We start from the raw sequence: 15,338 nt of genomic DNA, 5'->3' as shown, positions 1-15,338 counted from the left end.
AGGGACAAATGACTTGGCTTACAATGAGGTTTCAGAAGTTAAGGAAGTTTTTAGTGTTTTTGCCAATGATATATGGCAGGTTGCTTCCACACTGTCATTCTCTGAAGTTCTGCCTGTGCATAACACTCAGAACGACAGGCGGATGCGTATTAGGGACTTTAACTTGTGGCTTGGTGAATGGTGTCGGGAGCAAGGATTTGGCTTTATTGCTCATGGTAGCTCTGTTTGGAATGGAAATAAACTGTACAAAAAGATGGTTTGCATCTTTCTCAAAAGGGAACAAATGTTCTCAGTGAGCAGTTCAGAGGTTTGGCTAGGATGTATTTAAACTAGGAGGGGGGGGGGGGGTGATAAAACAATCCAATTGTCCCCAAAACAAGGACAGAAGGTGCCTGTAGCAAGTTTGTTAAAAAAATGATAAGCTTAGAGTCATGTCTACAAATGCTCGCAGTTTAGGGAATAAGATCCATGAACTTATGGCAATAATGGCAACTGATAATGTAGATTTAGTCGCTGTTACTGAGACATGGTATAATGAGAAAAATGACTGGGACATAGCAATACCAGGGTACTCTTTATATAGAAAAGACAGGGAAGGCAAGAAAGGGGGAGGGGTGTGTCAGGGTACCTGTAGTCTCTACCTCAGAGGAGGTGAGAGACTTAGACGTTTATCCTCCCAGAGGGGTTGTTTCTTCCGTTCCTCGCGGTTCTCTCGGCCATTTACAAGCCGACCGCGAGGGATCCACTTCCTTATATGACGCGACGCTCAGTAGTCGACGTCATGACGCCAACCCGGGTTGACCTGTCAGTCAAGTCCCGAGCACTAATCAGGACTCGTCGGGGGCGTGATTACCCTCTAGAATCAAGGTATAAAGTAAGGCTTTCGGCATCTGCTCATTGCCCTGTCGTGGTTCTAGCCTGTCTAGTAGCTCTTGTATTCTAGTTGTCTCTTTGGTTCTGACCCGGCTTGTTTGTACTACCCTGTTTATCTCTGTTACCCTTTGACTCGGCTTGTCTCTCGCTTACCTGTCCTCTCGTTCCCTCGACCTCGGCTTGTTCCTAGACCATTCTCTACTTACTCCTTACGTTAAGTCCGGCCATTCTAAGGTCCGGTATACGTACCTACCACCTGTTTGTACTCTGCGTGTTGGATCCCTGTCCCGATCCTGACAGGGTGGCCCTGTATGTGAAGGATAGCATAAAATCTAGCCTAATAAAAGTTAGTGAGGTGAACAGAGTCCGTTTGGGTTACGTTAGAATTTGGTAATCACACAGTAACTCGTGTAGGTGTGATTTATAGGCCCCCAGGACAAATTGAAGAGTTAGATAATCTACTAGTTAAAGAAATAGCTAAAATGACAATAAAGGGGGAAGTTATCATTATGGGTGACTTTAATCTTCCTGATGTGAATTGGAAAACAAAAATAGCTGCTTGTGCCAGGAGCACACATATTCTAAACTCCCTACTGGGATGGTCTCTAAAACAAGTCGTTGGGGAGCCAACTCGTAAAGAGGCCATACTAGATTTAGTGTTAACAAATGGAGATTTGGTATCAGATATTACTGTAGGTGAAAGTTTAGGATCCAGTGATCATCAGTCAGTGTGGTTTAATATAAGAGCATTGACTGAGTCACACCACACAAAAACAAATGTTTTAGATTTTAGAAAAACAGACTTTTCTAAAATTAGAATATGTGTAAAGGAGTCATTATCAGACTGGAGCAATTTAAATGGAGTCCAAGAGAAATGGGATTATTTAAAAATTGCACTACTGAAGGCAACAGAAAATTGCATTAGGCTTGTCAGTAAAAGCAAAAAATTCAAGAAACCACTGTGGTACTCCACAGATGTGGCCAAAATAGTAAAAAACAAAAAGTTAGCATTTAGTAATTATAAAACAAACCAGAGTGAGGAAGACAGAATGACCTATAAGATTAGGCAGAAAGAGGCTAAGCAAGTTATAAGAGCTTCCAAATCACACACAGAAGAGAAAATAGCACAGTCAGTAAAAAGGGGGACAAAAAAAACAACTTTTTTTTAGATACATAAATGAGAAAGGAAAAGTAAAACAAGGATTAGTTAAATTAAAAACAAAAGAAGGAAGGTATGTAGAAGAGGATAAAGGTCTAGCTGACTGCCTCAATGCATATTTTTGTTCGGTATTTACAGATTAAAATGAAGGAAAGGGACCTCAGTTAAGAAAAAGGATAAATGAGTATGACACCGCTCCATATGCCATTATTAAGTCCTTTAGAGCCTCCATAGAGTCCATCGGGCTTGTGAGTGTCAAAAGTACGTCATCAGCGTATGCCGATACCTCCTACACTAACTCCCCGAATATTTGGATGTCTTCGAATCGCCTGCAGGAGTGGTTCTAATGAGAGCACAAAGAGCAGAGGGGACAGCGGGCATCCCTGTCTAGTGCCATTGTATAGTCGGAAAGGACAGAGATGGGCTCCCGTGATCTGCACTTGTGCCCTCACGTGGCTGTACATCGCCTTGATTATCACCACGTATTCCTCAGGGAACGCTAAATGAGTCAGCAATGTGTACAGGCAGGGCCACCACACCCTATCGAAAGCCTTTTCGGCATCAATCGAAAAAACTAGCGTAGGTGTACTCGTGGCGACCTGTTTCCATATTTAGTCAATATTTCTCCTGGTATTTTCGAACAATTGGCTGCCAGGTATAAAGCAGACCTGATCACCGTCTATCAGAGTAGTCAGTAGTGGGTTCAACCTGTCCGTCTGTATCTTAGCCAGGATCTTCATGTCATGGTTTATGAGGGATACGGGTCTGTAGTTTTCTGGCTGGAGCGGATCTTTATCCGGTTTGGGCAGTAAGACAATAGTGGCTAGGGACATGTCGATGTCCACATTGCATCCCTCTCTAAGTTCCGAGAAGAGCTTTACTAGGTGAGCGGCGAGTTCTTCCCGAAAAGTTTTGTAATATGACCCATCAAACAAGTCTGGTCCGGGAGCTTTATTCCCTTTCAAACCGGTGATAGCTCTGTCAATGTCCTCGGACATGATTTCTGCTGCTAAGCTGCTTATCGCCTCTCGACAATTTAGGTAGCGCCAAGCCTTCTAGGAACCAGAGTATGCGATCTGCTTCTCTCACTTCCTGGGTATTGGAACCCGGTGTGTGGTTATACAGTAGTTTATAAAATTCCTTGAAAACCAAAGCTATATCTTTCGGTGTTTTGATGGAACCGTCCAGGTGTCTAAAGTCCGCAATATGGGATTGTCCCTGTCTGGGTTTAATAAGTCCTAGCCAGGAGGGTGTCCATTTTTTTTGGCATTTTCATAGGTCCACTTCGACAAGTCATGGACCTGGCCGTATCATCTAGCAGTAACGTTCGGATGGAATGTCTAACGATCTCCAGTTGTCGGTAAGTTTCACCCTCACCCCCTGGTATCATTTGATGATTTTGTTCAAGCGTTCTAAGTTGTGCCACTGGGAATCTAACTTTTGATATTTAAAATTTCTTCTTCCTAGTCGCAAATTTAATGAGAGCCCCCCTGTTACAAGAACCCTACAAACTGTTACAGAAGTACTCCCTTTTGTTCACCCAATACCCTGTTCGGTATTCAGACTGTGTGAACCCATTCCACGACCAGTTATAACTATTTATTCGTGTATGCGAACGACGGACCACCCAGCCCTTGGCGTGTGCCGCCACTTAACCCCGGTCACCTTTGAAAGTACCGAACAACCGACCACCCCACGAGCGGAGCGTGCCTCTAATTGACCGCCGGGAAGCTGCGGTCGGCGGTTAACCACAAACCTAATTGACTGTCTCAGGGTGGCCTCGTTTGTGTAATAAGTCACTGAACTGAACTCACGAAAGACTCCCGAACGAGGCCCACCTGCATCCTGGCGTGTGGTCCCAATTAAAACGTTGAAGCTGAGGTTAACCGCAAGTTAAGTACACCCTTTCATGGCGGTCTCCATTCGGTTCACGAAGGGCTAAGACAACCATCCTATGAGCGGTATTCGCGTAATTGTTCAGCCGCTACTTGATCCAGGGGTTTTAGGTCCAGGTCCCGCTCTCTATCTACCAACCTGAAAACATGGCCACCATCTCGTGTTCGGGACAAAAGACACGAACGGACTTTATATTGAGGAGACTAGCCATATCGTTCGTGGGTTCTGAGCGCTATTCGTCTATCTGTTGCGCTCAGAACTGGGCTACATAATGAACGGTGGAATGGGAGATATGTCTATTAAAGTATTAAAGTTATGTAATTTTCTACGGTTTTAAATGTTGTAATAAAACATGGGATTTTGGGCGCTTGGAGATAATTACATTGTCCCAACCGTTGGACTCATTATCTCCAAGCTGTGGGGTAATAATTTCAAAGGATACATTGTGTTACTATTGGTCAACTGTTTATATTGTACCTGTATCCCATCAGGTCCAGAGGGGGCTGTCCCTGGACCTGGGGTTTTGCATAAATAGCGATGACTGTGTGCCATTAAACTCAGTTAGTTTTACCCGCAGCCTCGACTCGTGTTGTAGGGAACGTGAATCCTAGCTCTGCTATAGCTAGTGGGATGTTCTACACTTACAGGTTCTTGCCGACTGAAGCATGGTTTGACTCTCCAAGTTCGGGAACCAGGACATCCAAGCGGTCCAACCTCCGGCAAGACCGGAGGCAACCGTAACATCCCCGTACTACAATCTTGTGGGCCGCCCACAACGTACTCATCCTCATGTCTGGGGTGTCATTTATATTAAAGTACTCTAGGATCTCTGTTCAAATCTGATCTGCTAGCTTTGAATCCCAAAGGAGCACCATCAAATCTATCATAACCAAATGGAAAGAACATGGCACAACAGCAAACCTGCCAAGAGACGGCCGCCCACCAAAACTCATGGACCGGGCAAGGAGGGCATCAGAGAGGCTGAATAGAGACCCAAGGTAACCCTGGACGAGCTCCACAGAAGAGACCGGAGTATCTGTACATAGGACGACAATAAGCCGTACGCTCCATAGAGTTAAGCTTTATGGCAGAGTGGCCAGAAGAAACTCATTACTTTCAGCAAAAAACAAAATGGCACGTTTTAGGTTTGCGAAAAGGCATGTGGGAGACTCAAAAAATGTATGGAGGAAGGTGCTCTGGTCTGATAAGACTAAAATTTAACTTTTCGGCCATCAAAGAAAACGCTATATCTCGTGCAAACCAAACACATCACATCACCCAAAGAACACCATCATTCTCTGGGGATGTTTTTCAGCAGCCGGGACTAGGAAACCGGTCAGAGTCGATTGACGGAGGCACCCAGTCTGGGTGGCAGGCGGTCCTTCACACATAGTGTGTTATGACACCTTTCTATCATGGCCAGCATTAAGTTTTTTAGCAATTTGAGTTGCAGTAACTCTTCTGCGTGATCTTACCAGACGGGCTAGCCTTGGCTCCCCACATCCATCTGCCTTGGGCGTCCATGACGCTGGTTCATTGATTGTGCCACTTTTGGTAGGTACTGACCACTGCATCCCTGGAACACAAGACTTGCCGTTTTGGAGATACTCTGACTCAGTGGTCTAGCCATCACTATTTGACCTTTGTTAAAGTCACTCAGATATTTTCACTTGACAATTTTACCTTCTTCCAACACATGGAATCCAAGAACTGACTGTTCACTTGCTGCCCAATATATCGCACCACTTGACAGGCGCCATTGTAATGATATAATCAATGTTATTCATAGTACCGGTCAGTGTTTTTAGTTTAAACCCTTAAGGATGGCGTTCTATGCCATCCTTGGGGACCCAGTCCTAAACGCCGTCGGGCGGCATAGAACGTCCCCGCCATCCTATTCACAAACTGGGTCGCCGGCGTGTGCCCCTGGGCCATGTGAGCGCGAGGTCCTTGTGAGGTTCCTCACGATCACATGGGTGGCATATCTGTCCATAGCAATGCCAGCAGGGGGACTGCCTGGAATGACAGGTAGTCCCCCTGCTGGCTGTAATTGTGAAATAAAAAAGTTAAATAAAACAGTTAAAAAAAAAAAAAAAAAAGTATATATATATATATATATATATACACACAAAAAGAGAAACCTTGCACTCCTACTTACATATTTAGTGACCCGGTGCTCGATTGCACTATTCAATATTTGTAAACGATAATCAGCACTCCCAGGTATTTGTAAAAAAACTTCTATTTATTCCAAATGTCAACGTTTCAGTTCCTCTAGGGAACTTTCATCAGGACAGCAAGCAACTATATATATATATATATATATACACACATACACACACACACACACGTAATACATAATTAGGTAATTTTATTAAAGGAACACTATAGTCACCTAAATTACTTTAGCTAAATAAAGCAGTTTTAGTGTATAGATCATTCCCCTGCAATTTCACTGCTCAATTCACTGTCATTTAGGAGTTAAATCACTTTGTTTCTGTTTATGCAGCCCTAGCCACACCTCCCCTGGCTATGATTGACAGAGCCTGCATGAAAAAAAAAAACTGGTTTCACTTTCAAACAGATGTAACTTACCTTAAATAATTGTATCTCAATCTCTAAATTGAACTTTAATCACATACATGAGGCTCTTGCAGGGTCTAGCAAGTTATTATCATAGCAGGGGATAAAAAAATCTTAATTAAACAGAACTTGCAATAAAGAAAGCCTAAATAGGGCTCTCTTTACAGGAAGTGTTTATGGAAGGCTGTGCAAGTCACATGCAGGGAGGTGTGACTAGGGTTCATAAACAAAGGGATTTAACTCCTAAATGGCAGAGGATTGAGCAGTGAGGCTGCAGGGGCATGTTCTATACACCAAAACTGCTTCATTAAGCTAAAGTTGTTCAGGTGACTATAGTGTCCCTTTAATTACAATTAGCGGGACCTGCCTGACAACCCATGCCAAAAGTATAGGGAATTTAATTTGCTAGCACTATATTTAACCCTGTAACTTTCCAAGACACCATAAAACCTGTACATGGGGGGTACTGTTTTACTCGGGAGACTTCGCTGAACACAAATATACAGTAACATGTATTACAACGATGATATCGCCAGTGAAAGTGACGTTTTTTGCATTTTTCACACACAAATGGCACTTACACTGACGATATTGCTGTGATACTTTTTACTGCTTTGAAACACTAATATTTGTGTTCAGCGAAGTCTCCCGAGTAGAACAGTACCCCTCATGTACAGGTGTTAAGGTGTTTTCAAAATATACAGAGTCAAATATAAGGCTTGCGTTTCAGTTTTTTCACATTGAAATTCGCTAGATTGGTTACGTTGCCTTTGAGACCGTATGGTAGCCCAGGACCAAGTGGCAACTAAAAAAAACACTGGACATACCACATTTGCAATACCTTGGGTTGTCTACTTTTGCAAATAGTATGCCATCATGGGGGCAATTCTCATTCCTGGGCTACCATACAGTCTCAAATGCAAAGTAACCAATCCGGCGAATTTCAATGTGAAAAAACTGAAAAATGTAACATGCTGAATTTGACCCTGTAACTTCCCAAAACACCATAAAACCTGTACATAGGGGGTTACTGTTTTACACGTGAGACTTTGCTGAATACAAATATGTGTATTTTGTTGCAGTAAAAGTAAACAGTATTATGACATTCACAGTTAAAATGTCACGTAGAACTTAAAAAAAAAATGATGTCTGAGTGTCTAATCCAATCTCTAGCTGGGGTGGGGGGAGGATTAACCCCTGATATGATATCCCAGTCAGGGTATTAACCCCTGATATGATATCCCAGTCAGGGTATTAACCCCTGATATGATATCCCAGTCAGGGTATTAACCCCTGATATGATATCCCAGTCAGGGTATTAACCCCTGATATGATATCCCAGTCAGGGTATTAACCCCTGATATGATATCCCAGTCAGGGTATTAACCCCTGATATGATATCCCAGTCAGGGTATTAACCCCTGATATGATATCCCAGTCAGGGTATTAACCCCTGATATGATATCCCAGTCAGGGTATTAACCCCTGATATGATATCCCAGTCAGGGTATTAACCCCTGATATGATATCCCAGTCAGGGTATTAACCCCTGATATGATATCCCAGTCAGGGTATTAACCCCTGATATGATATCCCAGTCAGGGTATTAACCCCTGATATGATATCCCAGTCAGGGTATTCTTATTACTGGGGCTCTGGCTGAGGGGGGGGATTAACCCCTGATATGATATCCCAGTCAGGGTATTCTTATTACTGGGGCTCTGGCTGAGGGGGGGATTAACCCCTGATATGATATCCCAGTCAGGGTATTCTTATTACTGGGGCTCTGGCTGGGGGGGGGGGGGTATTATTACTGGGGCTCTGGCTGGGGGGGGGGGGTTATTATTACTGGGGCTCTGGCTGGGGGGGGGGTTATTATTACTGGGGCTCTGGCTGGGGGGGGGTTATTATTACTGGGGCTCTGGTGGGGGGGGTATTATTACTGGGGCTCTGGCGGGGGGGGTATTATTACTGGGGCTCTGGCGGGGGGGGTATTATTACTGGGGCTCTGGCGGGGGGGTATTATTACTGGGGCTCTGGCGGGGGGGTATTATTACTGGGGCTCTGGCGGGGGGGTATTATTACTGGGGCTCTGGCGGGGGGGTATTATTACTGGGGCTCTGGCGGGGGGGTATTATTACTGGGGCTCTGGCGGGGGGGTATTATTACTGGGGCTCTGGCGGGGGGGTATTATTACTGGGGCTCTGGCGGGGGGGTATTATTACTGGGGCTCTGGCGGGGGGGTATTATTACTGGGGCTCTGGCGGGGGGGTATTATTACTGGGGCTCTGGCGGGGGGGTATTATTACTGGGGCTCTGGCGGGGGGGTATTATTACTGGGGCTCTGGCGGGGGGGTATTATTACTGGGGCTCTGGCGGGGGGGTATTATTACTGGGGCTTTGGCTGGGGGGGGTTATTATTACTGGGGTTTGGGCTGGGGGGGGTTATTATTACTGGGGTTTGGGCTGGGGGGGTTATTATTACTGGGGCTCTGGCTGGGGGGGGTTATTATTACTGGGGCTCTGGCGGGGGGGGGGGTTATTATTACTGGGGTTTTGGCTGGGGGGGTTATTATTACTGGGGCTCTGGCTGGGGGGGTTATTATTACTGGGGCTCTGGCTGGGGGGGTTATTATTACTGGGGCTCTGGCTGGGGGGGTTATTATTACTGGGGCTCTGGCTGGGGGGGGGTTATTATTACTGGGGCTCTGGCTGGGGGGGGGTTATTATTACTGGGGCTCTGGCTGGGGGGGGTTATTATTACTGGGGCTCTGGCTGGGGGGGGGTTATTATTACTGGGGCTCTGGCTGGGGGGGTTATTATTACTGGGGCTCTGGCTGGGGGGGGTTATTATTACTGGGGCTCTGGCTGGGGGGGTTATTATTACTGGGGCTCTGGCTGGGGGGGTTATTATTACTGGGGCTCTGGCTGGGGGGGGTTATTATTACTGGGGCTCTGGCTGGGGGGGGTTATAATTACTGGGGCTCTGGCTGGGGGGGGTTATTATTACTGGGGCTCTGGCTGGGGGGGTGTTATTACTGGGGTTCTGGCTGGGGGGGTGTTATTACTGGGGCTCTGGCTGGGGGGGGGTTATTATTACTGGGGCTCTGGCTGGGGGGGGGTTATTATTACTGGGGCTCTGGCTGGGGGGGGGGTTATTATTACTGGGGCTCTGGCTGGGGGGGTTATTATTACTGGGGCTCTGGCAGGGGGGTTATTATTACTGGGGCTCTGGCAGGGGGGTTATTATTACTGGGGCTCTGGCAGGGGGGGTTATTATTACTGGGGCTCTGGCTGGGGGGGTTATTATTACTGGGGCTCTGGCTGGGGGGGTTATTATTACTGGGGCTCTGGCTGGGGGGGTTATTATTACTGGGGCTCTGGCTGGGGGGGTTATTATTACTGGGGCTCTGGCTGGGGGGGTTATTATTACTGGGGCTCTGGCTGGGGGGGTTATTATTACTGGGGCTCTGGCTGGGGGGGAGGGGGTTATTATTACTGGGGTTTTGGCTGGGGGGGTTATTATTACTGGGGCTCTGGCTGGGGGGGGTTATTATTACTGGGGCTCTGGCTGGGGGGGGGTTATTATTACTGGGGCTCTGGCTGGGGGGGGGTATTATTACTGGGGCTCTGGCTGGGGGGGTTATTATTACTGGGGCTCTGGCTGGGGGGGGGTTATTATTACTGGGGCTCTGGCTGGGGGGGGGGTTATTATTACTGGGGCTCTGGCTGGGGGGGGGGTTATTATTACTGGGGCTCTGGCTGGGGGGGTTATTATTATTGGGGCTCTGGCTGGGGGGGTTATTATTACTGGGGCTCTGGCTGGGGGGGTTATTATTACTGGGGCTCTGGCTGGGGGGGTTATTATTACTGGGGCTCTGGCTGGGGGGGTTATTATTACTGGGGCTCTGGCTGGGGGGGTTATTATTACTGGGGCTCTGGCTGGGGGGGGGGGGAGTTATTATTACTGGGGCTCTGGCTGGGTGGGGGTTATTATTACTGGGGCTCTGGCTGGGGGGGTATTATTACTGGGGTTCTGGCGGGGGGGGGGGTTATTATTACTGGGGCTCTGGCTGGGGGGGGGTTATTATTACTGGGGCTCTGGCTGGGGGGGTATTATTACTGGGGCTCTGGCTGGGGGGTGTTATTATTACTGGGGCTCTGGCTGGGGGGGTGTTATTATTACTGGGGCTCTGGCTGGGGGGGGGGTATTATTACTGGGGCTCTGGCTGGGGGGGGTATTATTACTGGGGTTCTGGCTGGGGGGGTATTATTACTGGGACTCTGGCTGGGGGGGGGTTATTATTACTGGGGCTCTGGCTGGGGGGGTGTTATTATTACTGGGGCTCTGGCTGGGGGGGTGTTATTACTGGGGCTCTGGCTGGGGGGGTGTTATTATTACTGGGGCTCTGGCTGGGGGGGTATTATTACTGGGGCTCTGGCTGGGGGGTATTATTACTGGGGCTCTGGCTGGGGGGGTATTATTACTGGGGCTCTGGCTGGGGGGGGTATTATTACTGGGGCTCTGGCTGGGGGGGTGTTATTATTACTGGGGCTCTGGCTGGAGGGGGGTTATTATTATTGGGGTTCTGGCTGGGGGGGTATTATTACTGGGGCTCTGGCTGGAGGGGGGGTTATTATTACTGGGGCTCTGGCTGGGGGGGTATTATTACTGGGGCTCTGGCTGGGGGGGGGGGTATTATTACTGGGGCTCTGGCTGGGGGGGGGTATTATTACTGGGGCTCTGGCTGGGGGGGGGGGTATTATTACTGGGGCTCTGGCTGGGGGGGTATTATTACTGGGGCTCTGGCTGGGGGGGTGTTATTATTACTGGGGCTCTGGCTGGGGGGGTGTTATTATTACTGGGGCTCTGGCTGGGGGGGGGTATTATTACTGGGGCTCTGGCTGGGGGGGGTATTATTACTGGGGCTCTGGCTGGGGGGGTGTTATTACTGGGGCTCTGGCTGGGGGGGTATTATTACTGGGGCTCTGGCTGGGGGGGTATTATTACTGGGGCTCTGGCTGGGGGGGGGTATTATTACTGGGGCTCTGGCGGGGGGGGGGGTATTGTTACTGGGGCTCTGGCTGGAGGGGGGGTTATTATTATAGGGGTTCTGGATGGGGGGGGGTATTATTACTGGGGCTCTGGCTGGGGGGGGGTATTATTACTGGGGCTCTGGCTGGGGGGGGTATTATTACTGGGGCTCTGGCTGGGGGGGTATTATTACTGGGGCTCTGGCTGGGGGGGGTTATTATTACTGGGGCTCTGGCTGGGGGGGGGGTTATTATTACTGGGGCTCTGGCTGGGGGGGGTATTATTACTGGGGCTCTGGCTGGGGGGGGTATTATTACTGGGGCTCTGGCTGGGGGGGGTATTATTACTGGGGCTCTGGCTGGAGGGGGGGTTATTATTACTGGGGCTCTGGCTGGAGGGGGGGTATTATTACTGGGGCTCTGGCTGGGGGGGGGTATTATTACTGGGGCTCTGGCTGGGGGGGGGTATTATTACTGGGGCTCTGGCTGGGGGGGGGTATTATTACTGGGGCTCTGGCTGGGGGGGGGTATTATTACTGGGGCTCTGGCTGGGGGTGGTATTATTACTGGGGCTCTGGCTGGGGGGGGGTATTATTACTGGGGCTCTGGCTGGGGGGGGGGGTATTATTACTGGGGCTCTGGCTGGGGGGGGTATTATTACTGGGGCTCTGGCTGGGGGGGTATTATTACTGGGGCTCTGGCTGGGGGGGGGTTATTATTACTGGGGCTCTGGCTGGGGGGGTATTATTACTGGGGCTCTGGCTGGGGGGGGGGGTATTATTACTGGGGCTCTGGCTGGGGGGGGGGGTATTATTACTGGGGCTCTGGCTGGGGGGGGGGTATTATTACTGGGGCTCTGGCTGGGGGGGGGGTATTATTACTGGGGCTCTGGCTGGGGGGGGGTATTATTACTGGGGCTCTGGCTGGGGGGGGGTTATTATTACTGGGGCTCTGGCTGGGGGGGTATTATTACTGGGGCTCTGGCTGGGGGGGGGGTATTATTACTGGGGCTCTGGCTGGGGGGGGGGGTATTATTACTGGGGCTCTGGCTGGGGGGGGGGTATTATTACTGGGGCTCTGGCTGGGGGGGGTATTATTACTGGGGCTCTGGCTGGGGGGGTATTATTACTGGGGCTCTGGCTGGGGGGGGGGGTTATTATTACTGGGGCTCTGGCTGGGGGGGGGGGGTTATTATTACTGGGGCTCTGGCTGGGGGGGGTTATTATTACTGGGGCTCTGGCTGGGGGGGGTTATTATTACTGGGGCTCTGGCTGGGGGGGGGGTATTATTACTGGGGCTCTGGCTGGGGGGGGGTATTATTACTGGGGCTCTGGCTGGGGGGGGGGTATTATTACTGGGGCTCTGGCTGGGGGGGGGTATTATTACTGGGGCTCTGGCTGGGGGGGGGGTTATTATTACTGGGGCTCTGGCTGGGGGGGTTATTATTACTGGGGCTCTGGCTGGGGGGGGGGTATTATTACTGGGGCTCTGGCTGGGGGGTTATTATTACTGGGGCTCTGGCTGGGGGGGGGGTATTATTACTGGGGCTCTGGCTGGGGGGGGGGGTATTGTTACTGGGGGTTCTGATTCTGGTTCCGGTTCTGGCACTCACCGAACCCGCAGGGACCCGGTCCCGGTCTGTTGCTGCTCCCGCCGGCCATGCTCCCTCACCTGCGCCCAGCCCCGTGACGTCACCGGTACAGGTGAGCAACTTAGAGTCCTGATGGGGGTGTGGCCTGTGGCAGGGGGCGGGGTTTGACATACAGGGGCGGGGCCTTAGAACGGAATACAACGGAAAGAGAAACATTGTATTTATATCAGAATCCGGGAATCAGGTGCAACACACTGACAGTAATTATAATAATAATAAATAATAATAAATAATAATAATATATAATAATAATAAATAATATAGAATAATAATATAGAATAATTAATAATAAATAATATGTAATAAATAATAAATAATAATATGTAATAATTAATAATAAATAATAAATATTATATAATAATATACAATAACATATAATCAGAATTAATAATATGCAATAATAATAGGTAATAATTAATAATAAATAATATGTAATAATAATAAATAATAATAATGTATAATAATAATATGTAATAATAATAATATGTAATAATGTATAATAATAAATAATAATATGTAATAATAATAAATAATAAATAATATAGAATAATATACAATCAGAATTAATAATATGCAATAAATAATAATAATATGCAATAATTAAAAATAATATGTAATAATTAATAATAAATAATATCGAATAACTAATATGTAATAATAAATAATAATAATAATAATAATAATAATAATAATAATATGTAATAATAAATAATAATAATAATAATGTATAATAATAATATAGAATAATAATAATATAGAATAATAAATAATAATAATGTAGAATAATAATAACTAGAAAAGCTACAATTTCTGGGGAAATTGTGTGAAGTGTTCTTGCCTCCACCAGTAGTCTATAACTGGAGTGGTCTTATTTATATAGCACATTTAATTGCAACGTTGTTGCCCAAAGTGCTTCACAGTTACATTAAAACATACAGTTATAAAAACATTAGCAGATGTACAAAAGACCTATGACATCACTTGCTGCTGCAGCCTGGCACAGGTCAGAGTATTTTGGCGGTTGCCATCTTCAAACGGTCGTATTTTAAAAACTATAAATCCTACAGCGAAGAGCTTATATTGTGAGAATCACAAGACCCAGACCTACATTTTGATGCATAATATGTCTCTGAAGTATTAAACATGAAGGCACAGTCGCAGTTTAGAAATTGCCCTTCAAGTCTAAAGGGAAACTCCACTGCCAGGAAAACAATCCGTTTTCCTGGCACTGGAGGGTCCCTCTCCCTCCCACCCCCCAATCCCCGGTTACTGAAGGGGTGAAAACCCCTTCAGCACTTACCTCAGGCAGCGACATGTCCCACGTCGCTGCCTGTTCCTCCCCCGCCACTCCACCTTCTTCCTCCGTCGGCCGGTGGGCGAGACTGATCCCGCCCACCGGCGAGGAGTCCCAATGCGTATGCGCGGCAATGCCGCGCATGCGCATTGGCGCACCCCATAGGAAAGCATTGAAAATGAATTTCAATGCTTCCCTATGGGGAATAGAGCGACGCTGGAGGTCCTCACACAGCGTGAGGACGTCCAGCGACGCTCTAGCACAGATAATCTGTGCTAGGGACCAGGAAGTTCCCTATAGTGGCTGTCTAGTAGACAGCCACTAGGGGAGGACTTAACCCTGCAAGGTAATTATTGCAGTTTATAAAAAACTGCAATAATTACACTTGCAGGGTTAAGGGTAGTGGGAGTTGGCACCCAGACCACTCCAATGAGCAGAAGTGGTCTGGGTGCCTGGAGTGTCCCTTTAAGCTGACTAGAGTGAAGTTTCAATGAATGTCAATGGATGGCGTGAGTTGCAAACAAACAGGAAAGAGTATTGTGCGTGTGTTTGGACCCTGCTTGTGGTATTGCGTGTGTGTAGAGTGAGCTGATTGTGGTGTGGTATTGTGTAATAAGGTCGGTTTTAGTCGTGTTGTGTTTGTGGTGTAATGCATTTGTGGCTAGGGGCTGTAGAGAATGTGTGTATAGGGGATGTAGTAAGTGTGTGCATACAGGCTATAGTGTGTGTGTGTGTGTATATAGGTGATGTAGTGTTTGTAGGGGTTGTAGAGAGTGTGTGTTTAGGGGTGTAGCATGTGTTTGTTTACAATTAATCTAGTGTATGTATAAGGGATCCAGAGTGTGTAT

At 47.5% G+C, this 15,338-nt stretch overlaps 1 protein-coding gene across 1 annotated transcript in view; it reads right to left on the bottom strand.

Annotated features, from left to right (window-relative positions):
* Positions 1–13,276, bottom strand: part of KRTCAP3 (keratinocyte associated protein 3) — a 29,075-nt gene extending 15,799 nt beyond the window's left edge. The window contains exon 1 of the mRNA XM_063441853.1: positions 13,158–13,276. Within this exon, the coding sequence (XP_063297923.1) occupies positions 13,158–13,206 (49 nt within the window). The 5' untranslated portion in view covers positions 13,207–13,276. The remainder of the gene's footprint in view (positions 1–13,157) is intronic.
* Between the last annotated feature and the right edge of the window lie 2,062 nt (positions 13,277–15,338).

The sequence above is a fragment of the Pelobates fuscus genome, chromosome 2, assembly GCF_036172605.1.
Source record: "Pelobates fuscus isolate aPelFus1 chromosome 2, aPelFus1.pri, whole genome shotgun sequence".
Classification (NCBI taxonomy): Eukaryota; Metazoa; Chordata; class Amphibia; order Anura; family Pelobatidae; genus Pelobates; species Pelobates fuscus.
Note: the sequence above shows the minus strand (reverse complement) of the source record. Positions and strands in the feature narration are given on the sequence as shown.